Consider the following 19,449-nt stretch of genomic DNA (forward strand, 5'->3'; position numbering starts at 1 on the left):
ACCTCAGAATTCAAGCCCATTAGCTCGGCAAAAGAGAAGTTTCTGGGTAGAACCACTGATAGTGGGGTTTTTTCCTCCCTTTAAATTTATTAAAGGAAAAAAAAACAGACACAGAAGTTAAATTGCCTGAATAACAAAACTGTTCTCACATCCCAATCCAGGGAATTGATTTTTGCCTGGATGACTAGAAGCAAGAGGGTGGCCGTCCTGCCCCTCTTCCAAGTCCTCTTAACTGGGCATTGTCTTTTAATAGCAGCATGGAAACAAAACTGAGTGAGGCCGGGCCGGTTTCCAGTAAAAGAATCAGCGAAAAAAAAAAAAAAAACCAAAAACAGTCACTTAAAATAGAATCATGGAGGGAAAAATGGGAAGCAGTGATGGGAAAAGAAATGGTTTCCATCATTCAGAGAGGCGTCACTAAGCGAACCTGCTCCCACCTACATGCAGCCTCCTCAATTCTTCCTATCCATTCAGATGCGGACAAGGAGTGGGGAGTGCAGCCTCCTCAATTCTTCCTGTTCGTTCAAATGTGGACAAGGGGGAGAGGGAAGGGAGGAGGATAAAAAGGGGAGGTGAAAAGGGAAAGGCGCAATTAAGAGTTAAAAATGGGACCACTGGAATCATTCTGAGGGTAATTTACGGCTCCATTCCACACCCTACCTCTGGCTGCCAGCCTCAGCAATGACAGGAAAGGTAAAAATAAAACAACTGCCAAGTCCATTCTACATGACAGAAAGACAAGTGATTTACTTCTGCCCAATCTGGAGAACAGAGAAACATTCTCAGTGGTAGCAGCTTTCTGAGACTGAAAAATTCATTTTAAGAGAGATTATATACTACATTTTGACTCATCTCATTCCAGGTTGTATGTTGGGCTTCTTCCATCCCACCCACTTGGGGCAGCAGGCAATGACCTGGGGTTCCCTGAACACAGAAGGCAGCCCCTCACTTATTTGTCCCATGTCCTGAGATGGTACAAGGGCAGAGAACGCTCCAGCAGCTCAGCAGACACGCACGGTGGGCCATCAACCTCCACTGACACACAGCAGGCAGCTGCAGGGAGCTGACCCTGAACGCAGGGCTCCAGCTTCTGCTATAGGGGGGCCAGAAAAGGCTCTTCCACCTTCTTCCCCCGGCATCACCTCTTGCTTGAACCCGGCCCATGCCAGGGCATCCCTGAGCTATAGCCGCAGACCTGAAAGGACCACACGGTACCAGAATGACAGTGCCCAGGGCGTTATTTCTAAGAGTTCTGACGCAACAAATCACAAAGGCAGGAATTCAGCAGGAGGGAGGCACGCTCCTTATAGAATATGTTCATCAGACATTCCTCCAAACCTCCCTCTAAACTCCTCCCAAGGAAAATTTGGAGCTTTTGCTGATCGACTCCCTGGCATCCTCTTCTCTAGACTCTTTGCCCAGCTGGCTCCTCTTTCAAATCCTGGTCTAAATGTCCCTTACCTCCCAGGCTGCACTAAACTCCCTGACTTCTCTGGCATAGCATTCTATCCTTTTCCTTAATGGCTTTTTTATTTAACTTTTTATTTTGTATTGGGGTATAACCAACTAACAATGTTGTGACAGTTTCAGGTGAACAGCTGAAGGGACTCAGCCTTTCTATTTGTAATTTATGTTTGTTTATCTGTTTAATGTCTAACTTCAACAAGGCCCATGAAGGCGGAGGCCATGCCTCTTTAGGTGTAACTTTGTATAACCAGCACCTAACATATGCTTGGCCCCACAGTAGGCACAAAGAAATGTTTGCTGAATGAATAAAGACACAAGCTCTCAAGTACAAAAGCACTCTTGGGCCTGTAACCTCTAATGTTTCCCATGTTCCTGGCAATCCAGTCACTCCTCACCTCCCTGTCTCCAACCACCTCTTTAAAGAATGGAATCTATGTCAAGAGATGGAATCCACAATGTAGTAGGTATTGAGAAGTGTCACAGCTAGTGTCTTCCAAAAAAGTTAGCCCTCAACATCATTTAAGAATATTCTCTAGTCTACAAACCAAGGTCAACAAATAAAAATCATTTCATTACACTTTTTTCATGCCGCGCATACTAAAATTGCAAGACAATCTCCACATCTAACCAAATTTTATTTATCATGATTTTTTTTGTTGTTGTTGTTCTAACTATCATTTTCAAGCAGTCTCCAACAGGTAAAGACTAGGCAAGGGATTGAACATGGGAATTAAGAGAGATACCTTGTGTGGCAGGAATATTTTCTAAAATGCCCCTCCTCCCAGAGACACCCCACCTCAAAGCATAAAACCAGGGAATATGATGACATATCACACAGCCCAAATTCCTGCTGAGTACGTGGCCTCACTCAAGTTAGAGGGCTTTATAGAGAGACGGCAATGCCCTGTGGAATCAGTGCTCATCTCACAGGGATGCCATTTCTGTGATCCAAGTATCCTTCATGAAACACACTCTCCTGACATTCAACCATCATTCGGGGATGTGAACAGTTATCTATATGTGGGACATCACTGTTCTCAGAGGGTGAGAAAGTAACACTCTCTCCTGGTACAGTTCAGAAACATGGATGTTACTACACATGCTTTTTCCAAATAAGACGTATTTATGTATCAGCTTATCTCTGATTCCAATGCTAACCGTCGAAGTTGTAAGGACTTGAACAATCCAAGAAAAGGGTTCAAAGTGGAAGTATCAATCATGAAGAATAAATAAAACAGGAGGAGCAGAGACTTCCCTGGCGGTCCAGTGGTTGGGACTCCATGCTTCTACTGCAGGGTGCGTGGGTTGGATCACTGGTTGGAGAACTAGGATCCAGCGAGCCGCGGCCAAAAAAAAAAAAAAAAACCAGGGGAAACCCACCACGCTCTTGGCAGTCTCACTAAGCTTTAGAAAGACAAGGCTGTCCTGATAAAAAGTCTCGCCTGTACCCTGTGCCCCTGAAACCATCACTTCTCAGGGAGTCAAGGTGCCAAGGAATGTAAACCGGTAGCAAGACCCACCCTGAAGTCCTGGCAAGTGAGAAGCAGGAACACAAGACTCTTTCAACTCAACAAGGATTCACTGAGCTGCTGCTACGTGCAGCAGAGCACTATTCGGGGCCCTGGTGGGGACACAAAGATGCATAAGGCCCAGATGAGTTTGGCTGAGAACTCCCCCTGTACCCCTCCCCACCTTCAAAATAAGAGTGCTGTAGATGGGAGAGAAAATAAAACAACTCCTCAGGAGTCCCCATTTCATCATTCTTCTCTCCATGTAAAGCAAAACTTTAGGGTGTGATTGCAAATAAAGGTTTTGCTTACCTTTTTTGAAGGAAAAAATTTTAAAGAGAAAGAACAAAACCAACCATATCCTCATCTCCCCTTCTCTTTCACCAAACATCAGTGATTCACACCATCTCCTACTCTAGACTTTCACTAATCTCATGTTAAAAAGTGCTGTCAATTTCTTATTTGAAAGTTGTACCTTCAAAGGCCATTTATGAACACACAAAATAGACCCGACACACAGATGTGCCATGAAAGTCCAAGACACATCCCCGTCCAAACAGAAAATCTTCAGACAGGGAGCCAAGGAAGAAATTCTTCTCTCTACGCTGTTAGGTGCAGAATTTCACACTCCATTATCAAATCATCCATGAGCCAAAGATACCTTCAACTCATAAAGACAAAGAAAAGGCAGGCCAAACACAGGCTTAAAGTGGCAAGTTAGCTTAGCAAAGATAGACAAAGAAAGCAGAACAGACAGCACTTAAAAAGGCAAGAGGATGAAAAGATATATGAATCACAAGAAACAAATGGACCAACCATGACAGTTAAAAGATACAAGGTATTATATCGGTTGGGGTTTGTTTTTCAATCTTTTTTTTTTTTAATTGAAGTATTGCTGACATACAAACTATATTAGTTTCAGGTATACCACATAGCCATTTGACATTTATATACATTTTGAACTGATGTAGATAAAGTCTAGCAATCATCTGTCACCAAAGTGATCATAAAATTATTGACCATATTCCCCACGCTGTACATTATATTCTCATGATTTATTTATTCTATAACCAGAAGTCTGCATCTCTTAATCCCCTTCATCTAGTTCTTCCAACTTGCCATCCTCCTTGTATTGCTTGTTAAAAATCCAGTTCAGTAATGTTTCGAGCAACACCATCTAATATATAAGCACCAAAAATGTGGAAACTAAATGGATGCAGAAAATATGACAAGAAAATACAAAACAAAAGGAAGCTGGGGAAGTTATGCTAATACCAAACTAAACAAACTTTTTAAATGATTTTTTAAAATTCAGGCATAATTTACATATAGTAAAATTCACTCCCTTTCAAGGGTACAGTTAAATGAGTTTTACAAGCATATACAATCATGTTATCACCACCATGATCAAGATATAAAACACTTTCACTGCTGCCCAAAATTTCTTGGTGCCCTGGGTAGTCATTGCTTCCTCTCAATTCCCAATAATTGCTAACAGGATTTCTGTCCCAATCATTTTGCCTCTTCCAGAATATTATATAAATGGAATCACATAAAATGCAGCCTTTTCTGTCTGGCTTTTTTTAATTTACCATATTAACCATTTTATTTTACTTATTTATTTACTTTTGACCCCACCGCCTGGCTTGCAGGATCTTAGCTCCCTGACCAGGAATTGAACCTGGCCCTCCAGGCAGTGAGGCTTCCCTGATAGCTCAGTTGGTAAAGAATTCACCTGCAATGCATGAGACCCCAGTTAATTCCTGGGTCAGGAAGATCCCCTGGAGAAGGGAAAGGCTATCCACTCCGGTATTCTGGGCTGGAGAATTCTGTGGACTGTATAGTCCATGGGGTTGCAAAGAGTCGGACATGACTGAACGACTTTCACTTTCTCTTTCACTTTCCAAGAGGTGAAAGTGTGGACTCCTAACCACTGGACTGCCAAGGAAGTCTTTTGTATATCTGGCTTCTTGCATTTAGCATAATTCTTTTTAGAGTCATCCATGCTGTTTAATGCTGTTCCTTTTTATTGTCCAGAACAAATAAAATTTTAAAGGTGCTAGAAAAAGAAAGGATCACAAGATAAAAATTTCAATTCACCCATAAGACATATTTCAAACTTGCACAGTGGGTCCAAGAATAAAACCTTTAAATACACAAAGCAGAAATTCTTGGATACAACCTGGCCCCACCTATTAACTGCCATCACCTCCTCCTATTTTCCCATCATCCCCTCCACACTAGCCAGACTGGCCTCCTCCAACTCCAAAGGCCCATTCCCAGCTGGGTTCCTTGCAAAAGCCACTCCTCTGTCCACAAGTCTTCCCTGACAGCAGAGCCTCATGGAAAAATCCCTCATCTCCTTCAAGGCTTTGCTTACAGGTCACCTTCTTAACCATACCTCTCTCAACTGCATTATTTCATAGTGCATCCTGTTGCTATGTAATGAGTCCACAAGATCAAACCTGCAGACAAGGTCAGCTGGGCCTTTGCGGCTGTAATTTTGGCAGAATGGTAGGGGGCAGATGCTAGAATGAAGTGAACTAATACATAAATAGGAATAAGGATGGGAGACTCAGAATATTGAGACTAGTATTTTTGCTATATTTTCAATACGGTATGGGTGCATAACAACTTCAGGAAATCCTGTGATGTGTTCTGTGCTTTAGTCCTGTGACTATTTTTACCTAATGCAAAGTGAAAAACCTAAATATAGAATTGTTCCAGTGTATAAAAAGTCATTCTATTTAGGTTATTGAGTATGCCATCATAAAGACAGTCGCTAAACTAAACCCTAAATCTCCACTTCCACAGACCTTGGTGCTTTCGAAAGGAGACAACCAGGGCCAACAGACTCCTAAAGGAAACGTCTAACCTCATCACACCAAACCACAGCCACAAACACCACGGCTTCAGCAGTCCTTTTCCCCGCCATCCACATCTGTTCAAAGCATTTGCAGTCAGTTCTGTTCCAATCTTTGATCATCACATACCCAAACTGCCCTAGTTCCCATGACTCAAGTCTTTTCTCTGAGATCCATACTCTTTACTGACTTCTCTCTAAACATTTTCCCTTTCGTTGTCTTTTTCTTTTTTTTTAAATTATTTATTTATCTGGGTACTCCAGGTCTTAGTTGCAGAATGCAGGTTCTAGTTCCCTGATCAGACTCCTACATCAGGAGTGTGGAGTCTTAGCCATAGGACTACCAGGGAAGTCCCAACTCTTGCCCTTTCAATTACAATTTTCTAGGACTGAGAAGTCCTAGAATCCAGATACAGGTTTCGTTAAAGTAGAAATTTCACCCCTGCCCCCTAAATCATGGAGACCCTTATACTGGTACATTGTTCAATGTCAGGAATACACTTTGTTGTTCTCTGCATCTCCTCCTACGGATACACTTTGAGAGGAATGACTCTGCCCCAGAGTCACTCAGTACCAGTGTTCTACAGGGCCTACTAAGCACCAATCACGACCATTATGGGGGAAGTCAATTTAAAGTGACAGCTTCAGACTTCCCTGGTGGTCCAGTCACTAAGACTCCACACTCCCAATGCAGGGGCCCCAGGTTTGATCCCTAGTCTGGGAGCTAGATCCCATATGCTGCAACTAAGTGTTTGCATGCTGCAATGGAGCCACCACCTGCAGCTAGTCCTCCACTCCTCTTTCTCCAGTTCCCACATCAATCCTCTTGATCCCTAGGCCCTAGGGACCTGAATCTAGGAATCCTCTAGGTCCCTGAGTCCCTGAGCCTAGCCTCGGCCTCCACTGTGTCAAGACATTCCTACCTTCTTCTGCCTTCTCCTGTGTCCCTTCTCCTACCCCCTCACTACAGGGGCCAGTAGACTCTCCAACAACAGTAGCTAGGTTCTGGAAGCAGTTTATTGTTTTAGTTGCTAAGTCATGTCCAACTCTTTTGCAACCCCATGGACGGTAGCCTTCCAAGCTCCTCTGTCCATGGGATTTCCCAGGCAGGAATACTGGAGTGGGTTGCTATTTCCTTCTCCAGAGGATCTTCCCAACCCAGGGATGGAACCTGTGTTTCCTGCATTAGCAGGCGGGTTCTTTACCACTAGTGTCACGTGGGAAGCCCAAATGAATGAGTATGTGCTGTATGCAAATAAAATCTTATTTACAAAAAGAAGTGGTCAAGAGGATATGAAGACAAGACTCAGACTGGAAGAAAATATTTGTAAAAACATATCCTGATAAAAGACTGTTATCCAAAATATACAAAGAACTCTTAAAACTCAACAACAAGAAAAGGAAAAACCTGATTTAAAAAATGGGCAAAAGGCCTGAACAGACACCTCACCAGAAAAGATATATAGATGGCAAACGAGTGTATGGAAAGATGCTCTACACTGTATGTCATTAGAGAAATGCAAATGAGAGACCATGACATGCCTGTTAGAAAGGCCAAAATCTAGAACACTGACCACACCAAATGCTGGTGAGGGTGTGGAGCAACAGGAACTCTCATCCGTTGCTGGTGGGGATATAAAATGGTTGAGCCATTTTGGAAGACAACTTGGCAATTTGTTACAAAACTAAACGTGCTCTTTTGCTCTTACCATACAACCTAGCAATTGCTTTCCTTTGTATTTATCCAAAGGAGTGGAAAACATGTCCACAGAAAAATTTGCACAGGGATGTTTACAGTAGCTTTGTTCAAAATTGTCAAAACTCGGAAGCAACCAAGATGTCCCTCAGTAGGTGAATGGATAAATAAACTGTGCTATGTCCAGATGATGAAATGTTATTTCAGTCAATTCAGTTCAGTCGCTCAGTCGTATCCAACTCTTTGCGACCCTGTGGACTGCAGCATGCCAGGCATCCCTGTCTACCACCAACTTCTGGAGTTTACTCAAACTCATGTCCATTGAGTCGGTGATGCCATCCAATCATCTTATCCTCTGCCATCCCCTTCTCCTCCCGCCTTCAATCTTTCCCAGCATCAGGATCTTTTCAAATGAGTCAGTTCTTCACATCAGGTGGCCAAAGTATTGGAGCTTCAGCTTCAGCATCAGTCCTTCCAATGAATATTTAGGACTGATTTCCTTTAGGAAGAACTGGTTGGATCTCCTTGCAAGAGTCCAAGGGACTCTCAAGAGTTTTCTCCAACACCACAGTTCAAAAGCATCAATTCTTCGGCACTCAGCTTTCTTTATAGTCCAACTCTCATATCCATACATGACTACTGGAAAAACCAAAGCTTTGACTAGATGGACCTTTGCTGGCAATAATGTCTCTGCTTTTTAATATGCTATCTAGGTTGTTCATAACTTTTTTCCAAGGAGCAAGCATCTTTTAATTTCATGGCAGCAGTCACTATCTGCCGTGATTTTGGAGCCCCAAAACATAAAGTCTGTCACTGTTTCCATTGTTTCCCCATCTATTTGCCATGAAGTGATGAGACCAGAAATATTATTTAGTTCTAAAAAACAAATGAGCTATCAAACCATGAAGGGACACAGAGGAACCTCAGATGAATACTACTAAGTGAAGGGCTACAATCTGAGCTACAAATTTTATGATTTCAGTTAGATGACATTCTAGAAAAGGCAAAACTACATAGACAGTAAAAAAATCAATGGTTAACAGGGAGAGAGGGATGAACAGACAGAATACAGGAGATCTTTAGAGCACTGAAACTATTTTGTATAATGCTATAATGGTGGATGCATGTCACTATAGTGATAGTGATAGTGATAGTGAAGTCGCTCAGTCGTATCTGACTCTTTGCAACCCTGTGGACTGTAGCCTACCAGGCTCCTCCATCCATGGGATTCTCCAGGCAAGAATACTGGAGTGGGTTGCCATTTCCTTCTCCAGGGGATCTTCCCGACCCAGGGATTGAACCCAGGTCTCCCACAGAAGCTTTTAGCCTCTGAGCCACCAGGGAAGCATGTCACTATACATGTGTCAAATCATAAAGTACACAACACCAAGAGTGAACCCTAATATAAACTATGGACACTGGGAGATAAAGTCTCTCATTATCATTTGGGATGATGATGTGTCAGTGTAGGTTCAATGACTGCAGCAACACGAACCACTCTAGTGTGGGGTGCTGACGGCATGCTCCCCACTGTGGGAGGCTGTGTGTATGTGGTAGGTGGGAAATCTCTGTACTTGCTGCTCAGTGTTGCTGTGAACCAAACACTGCTCTAAACAAACAAACAAGTGGCAGTCTGGATTTGACCTGCAGACCATGGCTGGCTTCAGCTATCATCCTGAATATCTTGTGTCAACATTACCAAATGACTAATATGTCCAAATGTGCCAAGTTCTCTTATTCTCAATTGCCTTTGCCCACGCTGTTCCCTCAGCCTGAGCGACGTCCCTTTCCCCCACTTCACTGGTCTGCAAACTCCTTCAAAATACAGATCAAACATGTGAGATCTTCCCATATTATCCCCTGGTGGATTTAGGTAAACTTTCCACTAGCTTCACTCACCACCACCATGGGGTCCATCATACTACCCTGGAACTGTCACTTCTGTCTGTCTCCCACCAAATGCCAGTCCTCAATGTCAAGGGCCATGACTTTTTTATCTTTTTACCTACAGCCCAGCTCAGAGCCTGGCATTCATGTGTGTGGAACAAATACTGCCTCCAACAAAAATTACCTCCAATAAAAACTACCTCCAATAAAGATCAGTGAGATAATGAATCTGAATAAACAAACATTCAATAGGGAATTCCCTGCTGGTCTAGTGGTTAAGACTCTGTGCTTCCACTGCCAGAAACCTGAGTTCAACCCTTGGTCAGGGAACTAAGATCCCACAAGCCACATGGCACAGCCAAAAAAACAAAAACAAAACCCCAAAACAAAAACAGTACAATAATGCATAATGCATAGTTTTAATCAGTGCAGAATTAATAAATTAACATATAAATAAATGTGTACTTCATCTCGATGATGACTTTTCAACGTCTGGCTTTGAGAATGCAGGGTAGCTCTTACCCACGGTCTCAATCCTATTCCTTACATGCCATCTACTCAGAAGAGAGCCCTGCAAGCCCCTTGTGTGCAGGAACCAGATCTGTTATTACCATACAAGTAAACAGATTACTCTTCCCCAGCAATTGTAATGAGCCTACAGCTAGATTTTAAGTAGAAGTTCTTGGGTGGGAGGCCTGAATGGAGACCATAAAGACATTTGGATCAGTGTCACACTGACAGGGTGACATCGCCACATCACTGCAGGTTGAAGGGAATTCCCTGGTGGGCAGTGGTTAGGAATCGGTGCTTTCACTGCTGGGGCCCCAGGTTCAGTCTCTGGTTGGGGAACTAAGGTCCTCAAGCAGCACAGCATGGCCAAAAATAACTAACTACAGTTCCGAATCAAGCACCTTTAGTCATCTCGGTGGAAGGACAGGTGGCAGTGGCCAACAATGACAGAGAGTGACCCAGAGCCTGAAGGCTCAGTTCCCATCCACCTCTTGCTCCCATTAGCTTTGCTTCCCGGTCTTTGCTGGCCACCCCCCCGCCAAGGACTTCCAGCAGTGTTCCCAGCAGCCTCACACTCGGTGAAGTTTATTTTTCTTTCCTTTCTGGGCTAGGCTGTCTGCAGACACAGCTGATGAGCTATTTAGAGCTCACCAGAGACCTTGGGCCTTTCCATGTCTCCAAGATTAGGGCTTTTAAATCTCCAGAGGTCATTAATGCCAAGGCAAGAGGGTCAATAAATCTGATATGCTTTCATCAAAGCAGGATAAAAAGGGAGAGAGGAAAGGAGGGTGGATGAAAAGTCTATCATAGGAGGGTATGAACTTTCACATGTCAAAGAACTGTGTGGGAGCCTGTTAAAATGCAGATTCTGACCAACACGACCCAATACTGACAGCTGATGGGGAACGGAGGCCTCCAGCCCTTCACACCAAAAACACACACAAACATGCTCATGCACACTCATGTACATTCACATATATTCTTACAATAAATATATATATAGTACATAATAAAGAAAAATTAATTACTTAAGCCCCTATATCTTCTTAACCAAGATCTCTTTCACAGATTTCAGACCTATAAGTGAAAAACTTTATGAACCCAAAAGCAAATTCAATGCATTCTTCCATTTGCTCATACCATTTCCCTGTTTGACAATGGAAAATCTATGGGGATTCTAAACAGAGGAGCTAGTTGTTCAAGTTGGAAGAAATCTTTTTCTTCTCATCTTTTTTTTTTTTTAGTGTGGGAATAATTTTATTCTTTTCCTTCGAGAAACTCTGATTCAGGTGAAAGGCAAATCCAAAATTTATAGCAACTAGACAAGAGCTTCAGCCAGATAACACTAGTCCCATGTAAATGCTAGCCCTCAAAAATAATAGTATTAGCAGTATAAAGTGTTAAGCTTAGCTGAGGCAAGATGAGTTAATATTTTTAATGTCCTGTGTCAAACAGTACTATAATTTATACCTCGACAATATTCTAGATCCTAAATCTCACCATTAGTATAATTATTTTACAGAAATCATTGGCGCAAGCATCAGTTTCCATTGTTGTATAACTGGACATTCCAAAGCTTAGCGATTTAAAACACAATCATCATTTCAGTTCAGTTCAGTTCAGTCGCTCAGTCGTGTCTGACTCTTTGCGACCCCATGAATCGCAGCACGCCAGGCCTCCCTGTCCATCACCAACTCCCAGAGTCCACCCAAATTCATGTCCATCAAGTCGATGATGCCATCCAACCATCTCATCCTCTGTCATCACCTTCTCCTCCTGCCGTCAATCTTTCCCAGCATCAGAGTCTTTATCATTTACTTGCTCGTAATCAGGTAATTTGGGCAGGACTCAGCAGCGGTGGCTTTGCTTCACATGTAGCTGAGTCATCTGGAAGTTTCACAGGACCTTCAAGGATCCAAGTTGACCTTTCTCACATGTCTGGGATCTCAGCTGAAATAACCAGAGAGGCCAACTGCCCGGGCCTGTCTCTACCTTGTGGTCTGTTCTGCTCCAGGGCCTCCTCCTTGAAGACTTCCCAGCAGAATAGCCTTGTCTCCTTCACATTCAGGCTGGGTTCTTTTTTTTTTCTTTTTTTTTTTTTTTTTTTTTATTAGTTGGAGGCTAATTACTTCACAACATTTCAGTGGGTTTTGTCATACATTGATATGAATCAGCCATAGATTTACACGTATTATGGGGAATACGTGTAAATCTATGGCTGACTCATCTTTTTTTTTAATTTTTTGTTTTGTTTTGGGGTATAGCCAATTAAGAATTAACAATGTTGTGACAGTTTCAGATGAACAGTGAAGGGAGTCAGCCATACATACACATGTATCCATTCTTCCCCAAACTCCCCTTCCATCCAAGCTGCCACATAACATTCAACTGAGTTCCATGTGCCATACTGTAGGTCCGTCTTGGTTATCCATTTTAAATATAGCAGTATGTCCACGCCCATCCCAAACTTCCTAGCTATCTCTTCCCTTCCACCATAAGTTCATTCTCTAAGTCTGAATCTCTTTCCATTCTGTAAGTTTACTTGTATCATTTCTTTTTAGGGTCTGCATATGAGAGGTGTCAAAGGATATTTATCCTTTTCTGTCTGCAAGTCAGAAGAAATCTTAAGTCTGTGCTTGGAGCAACAGCATAGTTCACAGACAGTCCTATGATGGTTTCACCCATCAGTTGACACCAGCTTAACGCCCTGATTTCATGTAAGAGCCCAGAAAGAGGGGGTAAAATCACAGGTGATGAAGAATCAGCAAACCACAGAGGGATTCCAACGCCCTGGCTTTCCACCTTTAGTCTGGAATTTCCCAACCATTTCTCACCTGAATTTCCCAACCATTTATCTCTGAAGAGGGCTGCCAGTACCATCGGGGATCCCCCTGATGGGTTCTTTTTCCCTCCATGTTCAACCCACTGTTAGCTTCTCTAGTTACCAGCATTAGCCCCTAAGCCACTGGACTGAACCCCTGAACGGTGGACAAGTCTCTCTGCAAACATCCACCCTCCCTCTCATCAGTGTCTTCCTCTCCACATACTCATCTCTTCTCTCCCAGAGCCTCCCATGACATGAAACTTCACATACACTGCATATGCCATGAAGACTGCATGTGGAAAGCAGACACCGTGCTTCTGGCAAGCCTCGTGCAAGGCGATGTGTGCACGACACCGGGCACACAGGAGATCTGCAAAACCTGAATTGACTTAGGCACGGTTCCCAAGTCAGCCCTCATTCCAGCAAAATAAAACAAACACTGGGGGATTACTGGAGGGTGTGGAAGGCCCTCCCCATGCCAACTAGCACACACTCTCCCAGGGGGCTCCGCAACACTGGACCAGGGAACACGGGCTGAGGATGCAGCCCAGGACGGCACACTCGCAGACAGAGCCCTGGGTACCCCACATGACGGTCCCCACTCCAAGCACAAAATGATACCAGACTGGCCCTCTCGGGCCACTAAGATTACTGCTATTCTGACACGTGGTCTGGCAGTGGCCAGCTTTCATCTGGACCCTATTCCCAAGGCCCAGATGACATTCTCCCACCTGAGATCTCTAAGTGGCGGAAGCGCGGCTGACAAGGCCAGCATGGAGCACCGTCTTAGAATCACTAGCTCCACCACTGTAAAGATGAACAGGGCAGAAGAGAAATGAGTGCTCATCATCCAACCTGGAGAAACCCGAAGTTCTGAAACCTGTCTGCCTCAACGGTACACAACAATCTCTGCAACCGAACACCATCCCTATTCAGCTTACCAAGATTGGTAGATGATAGTTTCTGTATTGTGAAATATATCATGCAAATGAAAGCATATATTAAATATTCAGTTAAAGAAAAAAAACTCTGGGCTAAGAAATAGCATTCCCAGTACCCAGAAGCTTTCATTGTGTTTTTTCTTCATTAAACCCACCAGTGACAACCATCCTCCTGAATTTAGGTAGGGTTAATGAGTCCCTTCTGTTTTTTACAGTTTTACCACCTATGAAGGTATCCATAAAAAATACATATATATATACATGGCTTCATTTTACATTTTTAAACTTTATCTAAATGACATCATACTGTATATTTTTTCTGTCATCTGCAGCTCTTGTTCAACATTATGTTTCTGAGATTCCAACACACTGATATTAACTATCTATTCCCCATTTTTTTGCTACCAGACAGCATTTCATTGCAAGACTATACAACAGTGTGTGATATTAACTCTTTCTTTACTCAACCAGACCCACTGAGTGGATACTAATGTGGTTGGTCTGCTAATAACTTTATGCCATGGGTGGTGATACCATGCTGGCTTCCACATGGCAGCCCAAATGGCAAAACATCTAGAGATGTTCCACCTGATGACCCATAACAAGTGGGAAAGATCCCACTAGGAGACAGAGTTATGAGGTCCTGTTCTGCAAGCACCTGGAAATGTTGCTGGATGAACTTGGGGAGATGAATCCTTAAGATACAGCTCTTACATGGTTCCAATTCTATAGCTTTATAAAGCAGGGGCAGGAGAGGAAAAGGCTGCTTTCACACTGCAATCTTCACCTTCACAGGCACATCAGAGCACCTTTGATCATGGAGAATAGCACCCAAGTCCAAGAAAAACCTACCCTTTCAGACGGCGAAAGCTAAATATTTAGTCTGGGAGGCGGCGGGCCGAAGCCCGTCATTCTCTCTGCCACAGGAAACCAAGGACAGCAGAGGATTGTCCCTGAGTCCTGAAGGTTTGATTCATCACCCTCCTAACTACAGACTCCTGGACAGGAATGCTTCATCATGCGTTACATCCCAGGTTTGGGGGTGGGGAAGTGGGGCGTGAAAGACAGTCTCCAGATGCAACTCCTGGCCACCTTTACTGCGCGATGCCTGTGTGCAAGGCCCTCAGATGGTATTGTGTGTTAGTCACTCAGTCGTGTCTGACTCTTTCTGACCCCATGGACTGTAACTCACCAGGCTCCTCTGTCCATGGGATTCTCCAGCAAGAATGCTGGAGTGAGTAGACATTCCCTTCTCCAGGGGATCTTCCCAACCCAGGGATTGAACACGGGTCTCCTGCGTTACAGGCAGGTCCTTTATCATCTGAGCCACCTAACTCATCCCAGTTAATTCCTGCAGTGATCCCGTGAGGCAGGCGATACCCTCAATTTTACACCTGAAAACACTGAGGCTAAGAAGTTTGATGACTTGCCCAATAATGTATAGCAAGTCAGTGACAGGCCAGGATTCAGTCTACATCTGCTGCCAGAGCCTCACATTCATCCAGTAGACCACTCTGCCACCCCCTGTGTACACGGTGACTTCACAAAGGCCATATATGCCAAAGTGTCTGCCATCAAATGGCAGCGGATTCCACTCCCACTCACAATGAATACCTGGATGGCAGAGGCCTGTGAAAATTCACAGACCACACATGAAAATGCAGCAGTAGCCAGGCAGATGGAGAAGGCGCCCAACGGCTTCAATCACCTACAAGCACTCTGTCCACTGACAGTTAACCAGCACTACATGTCCACTGTGTGTTGTGGGCAAAATTGCAACCGATTTTCTATTGAAGTCTGGCTACTGCTCTAACCATCAACAACCCTCAACACAAACAAGAGCACAAAGGAGGGCTAACCAGATATGTGAATTTCAAGGTCTACCCATCAGAGAACTGAAGAGAGCAACAAATAGCTCAAGAACTTAAGTCCGAAACTGTTAAGAGCGGAACGCTGCCTTCCAGCCCCAAATTGAGTGACATCAGTTGTGCTTGACACAAATTTTCCAAGTCAGCTCAAAGACCAAGATGGCAGTGACGAGCACCAGGGCTCAGAGGCAGCATTCTCACAGTGGACACCTGAGGTGTTCCTCTCCACCAGCCACTCGCCACTGCAGAGATTCTGTTTTTCTAGCTCTGGGTGCCAATGGTGTCTCTGTTGATACAAGATTTGCCAATTGCATTGTTGTTCCTTAACCTGTGAGACTACAGTAGTCATGTATGGACGTGAGAGTTGGACCATAAAGAAGGCTGAATGCTGAAGAATTGATGCTTTCAAATTGTGGTGCTGGAGAAGATTCTTGAGAGTCTCTTGGGCAGCAAGAACATCAAACCAGTCAATCGTAAAGGAAATCAGTCCTGAATATTCACTGGAAGGACTGATGCTGAAGCTGAAGCACCAATACTTTTCTCACCTGATGCAAAGAACTGACTCATTGGAAAAGACCCTGATGCTGGGAAAGATTGAAGGCAGGAGGAGAAGGGGAAGACAGAGGATCAGATGGTTGGATGGCATCACCAACTCAATGGACATGAGTTTGAGCAAAGTCCGGGAGATAGTGAAGGACAGGGAAGCCTGGTGTGCTACAGTCCATGGGGTCACAAAGAGTCAGACACAACTGAGCAACTGAACAACAACAACCCTTTGAGGCTCAGCCACTTTTCCTAACTTCAAGTCTCTCTTCTCCATGATAGACTAGGTGACCCATCTTCAGGATATGAGGCCAGAGCTCTGCAGAAGCTTGGAGAAAAGACAACAGGGAAACGGTACCTCTACTACTAATGATGCTATAGACAGAAGATCCAAACGTCTAACCCTCTCTTATTCCTGATGCCTGCCGGCCATTGAGACCTCACAAACCCTCAAAACCACAAAATCCAGACAGGCTGATGGCTGTCCTCAGAGCAGTCTTTCCAGATGCTGCGGGTATATAGCAGCCCCAGCTCGCTATATACTCTGTTTCTTAAAGCATTATTCCCCCATGCCCCAGGACTTGTTTGGGAAGATTTTGCCAGTTATTCACCTGCTCTCTGGTTTACAAACTACATTCCATATGATTCTTTTCCTTAAAATTTCTTTAAAACATCTAGGAATTTTGTACAGTGTGACAAACAATGAAACAATAAGCAATATATAATAAAAACTCCTAAAAAAAAAAAAAAAAAAAAAAAACTCCTCCCCATCTAATATACTTAAAACTATTCCCCTGCCTGGGAATTTAGTGGCCGTGGAGATGAATATGCACCATTAACACAGCTATAAGATGGGGATGTCAGTAAATAAAGTCTAATAATAACATTATTTGTGACGTGTATATAACAAGCATAATACAGCTCAGACTCTGAGTGCAGAAGGTCTGAATCAGCACTCCAAAGGGAATCATGGATCATCCCCACAAACAGACAGAAAACGCCACATGCACAAAAACACTGCTCCGGGACCTCCCTGGTGGTCTGCTGGTTAGAAATCTTCCTGCTAATGCAGGTCGCAGGGGTTTGATCCCTGGTCCAGGAGGATCCCACAGGCCTTGGGGCAGCTAGGCCCATGTACCACAACTACTGAAGCCTGTGTGCCCTAAGGTCCACGCTCTGCAACGAGAAACCACTGCAATGAGGCGCCTTCGCACCACAACTAGAGAGCAGCCCCAGATCACCGTTAACTAGAGAAAATCTTTGTACAGCAAGCCTAAATAAAAAGGAAAAAAAAAAACCACTGCTCTAAGTTGCTCCTTTGTATTTCCTGGAAGGATAACTGCGGCCATGGTACCTGATCATCAAAAAGAAGTTAAGCTCTGCTCAGTAGTTCCTTTTGGCCAAATAAACAACTTGGTCCATCCCCATCTTTGTCAAGGAACCACTGACCCTTCTGAGAATCCTGAGTTGTGTATTCCCCTCCGGGCCATATTAACATACTTATAAGTCTTGCAAGTCAGTTACAACCTCTCTGGAAATTTCTGACAGTTTCTAACATGAACTGTTCCTTGTCACTTTCCCACATGTTTTCAGGAGCTCTGAGCAATCCTGGCTCCCCTCCTTCACAGGGCAGGAGGAGGATGTCTTACCGGGATCTCCCACCAAAGCAGTTTGTGCTGGGGGGCTGGTGGCGGTTCTCTGGAGCAACGGCTGTCCCGCTGGATTCTCTCGAAGGTGGCTGTGAACCTGGAAAAGGGATCCATCATAAGAAATAAACATTGAGAAGCTCACACCTCTGTTCGAGATGTGGGTATAGCAACACCACTAACTGCGTGTTTCCACCCCCAACTGCGTGTTTCCACCCCCGAGCGAGTGTCCACTCAGCTGCAGCTGCCAGCCCAGCAAGGACAGGGAGGGCCAGGTGAGATCTGACCGGGGCCGAGGAACAGAGGGGCTCAAACCTGGAAACACCTCCTCTTCCTCAAGACCTTCAAGAACGTCTCAGGCACTTACAGGCATGTTGCCTTATACATTAAATGAAACCACACCATGTGAGACAAAGGCCAGATGCTGGCCATGCAAAGTGGGGGCAAGGAATTGGGGCATCTCTCCACATCACGATCAGTGAGCTTTTGAAAAGCTACATCAGGAACATCCCTGGCAGTTCAGGGGTGAAGAATCCACCTTCCAGTGCAGGGGACATGGGTTCCATCCCTGGTCAGGGAACTAAGATCCTACATGCCACAGGACAAGTAAGCCCACAATTAGAGAGCCCGTGGGCCACAATGAAGACCTGATGCAGCCAAAAAAATAAATAAATATTTTTAAAATAAAATAAAAAAACTTAATAAAGTCAGATCAGATCCAATCTAAATCAAATCATGAGACTCTCCTGATTAAAAACCCTTCAACAGCTTTCTGCTTCTTACGTTGAGGTTCCAAATCCTTATTGAGGTCTTAGAGGCTATGTGATCCAACTGGCTTCATCTCCCACCACTCTACTTTTCTCACTCCTCACTATCCAACTGGCCATCCCTATGCCTACGAAAGGCCACACTCACTTCCATCTGAGAGCCTTTGCACCTGAGACCCCTCTACCTCTTACTCAGCCACCCCAACACCTCACATCCCCACCTTGGCCTGTCTAAATTCATGTTCCAGCAGGTCTCAGCGTCCTCAAAGAAAACCTTCTCTGTGTCCCTAGTTTAGATGAGATTCCCCCTAAAGTGGAGGAACCTCACACCACCCAGCACTCTTCCTTCATAGTTCAGGTCAGTTATGATTATATAATTATTTGTGCATTTACTCGTTTGGTGTCTAACATCCCCTGCCCTCACTGAGTAGATCACAAGCTCTAGAGAGCAGAGACCATGTGAATTTTGCCCCTGCCATCTGACCAGCACCTGGTCCAGGAGCTAGTACAGACCCAGTGCTCAATTATGGACATATATGCTGAATGAGTGAATGATGCGTGTTCTCTAGATGCACAGAAAGTGCCCCAAGCACCAAGGAGCCCTGCTGAGGGAGGATTTGCAGCAGTCAAGGCCCATCCAGTCACTGAGATTCCGCCCAAATGCCCTTGAAACAGAACTCGAATCTCACCCCCTGCAGCTACGGAAAGCCTGGTTGGGGCCTGGAAAGCACCATAGTTACATCACATTTAATGAGAAAAAATTATAAAGAGAGCCAACCCATTTCAGACCTCAGATGTCATGAAATAATTTCCTGCTAGATCCAAAGGTGACTAATTTCAGGCTAGATGAAAAGAAACAAACCGCCCACATTCAGGACGAAGGCAGGAACCACTCTCCGATTTCCCTGCTTCTTGCCTGTATGTTACTG

General features: G+C 44.2%; 1 protein-coding gene across 4 annotated transcripts in view; it reads right to left on the reverse strand.

Moving 5' to 3' along the window:
- The window catches only part of WWP2 (WW domain containing E3 ubiquitin protein ligase 2), a 143,115-nt gene that overhangs the window by 65,285 nt on the left and 58,381 nt on the right, over nt 1-19,449 (reverse strand). For all 4 annotated transcript variants that reach the window (XM_043436578.1, XM_043436577.1, XM_043436580.1 and 1 more), the window contains one exon: nt 17,757-17,853. In XM_043436578.1, coding sequence (XP_043292513.1) covers nt 17,757-17,853 — 97 coding nt within the window. The remainder of the gene's footprint in view (nt 1-17,756; nt 17,854-19,449) is intronic.

Source organism: Cervus canadensis, chromosome 18 (assembly GCF_019320065.1).
Source record: "Cervus canadensis isolate Bull #8, Minnesota chromosome 18, ASM1932006v1, whole genome shotgun sequence".
NCBI lineage: Eukaryota > Metazoa > Chordata > Mammalia > Artiodactyla > Cervidae > Cervus > Cervus canadensis.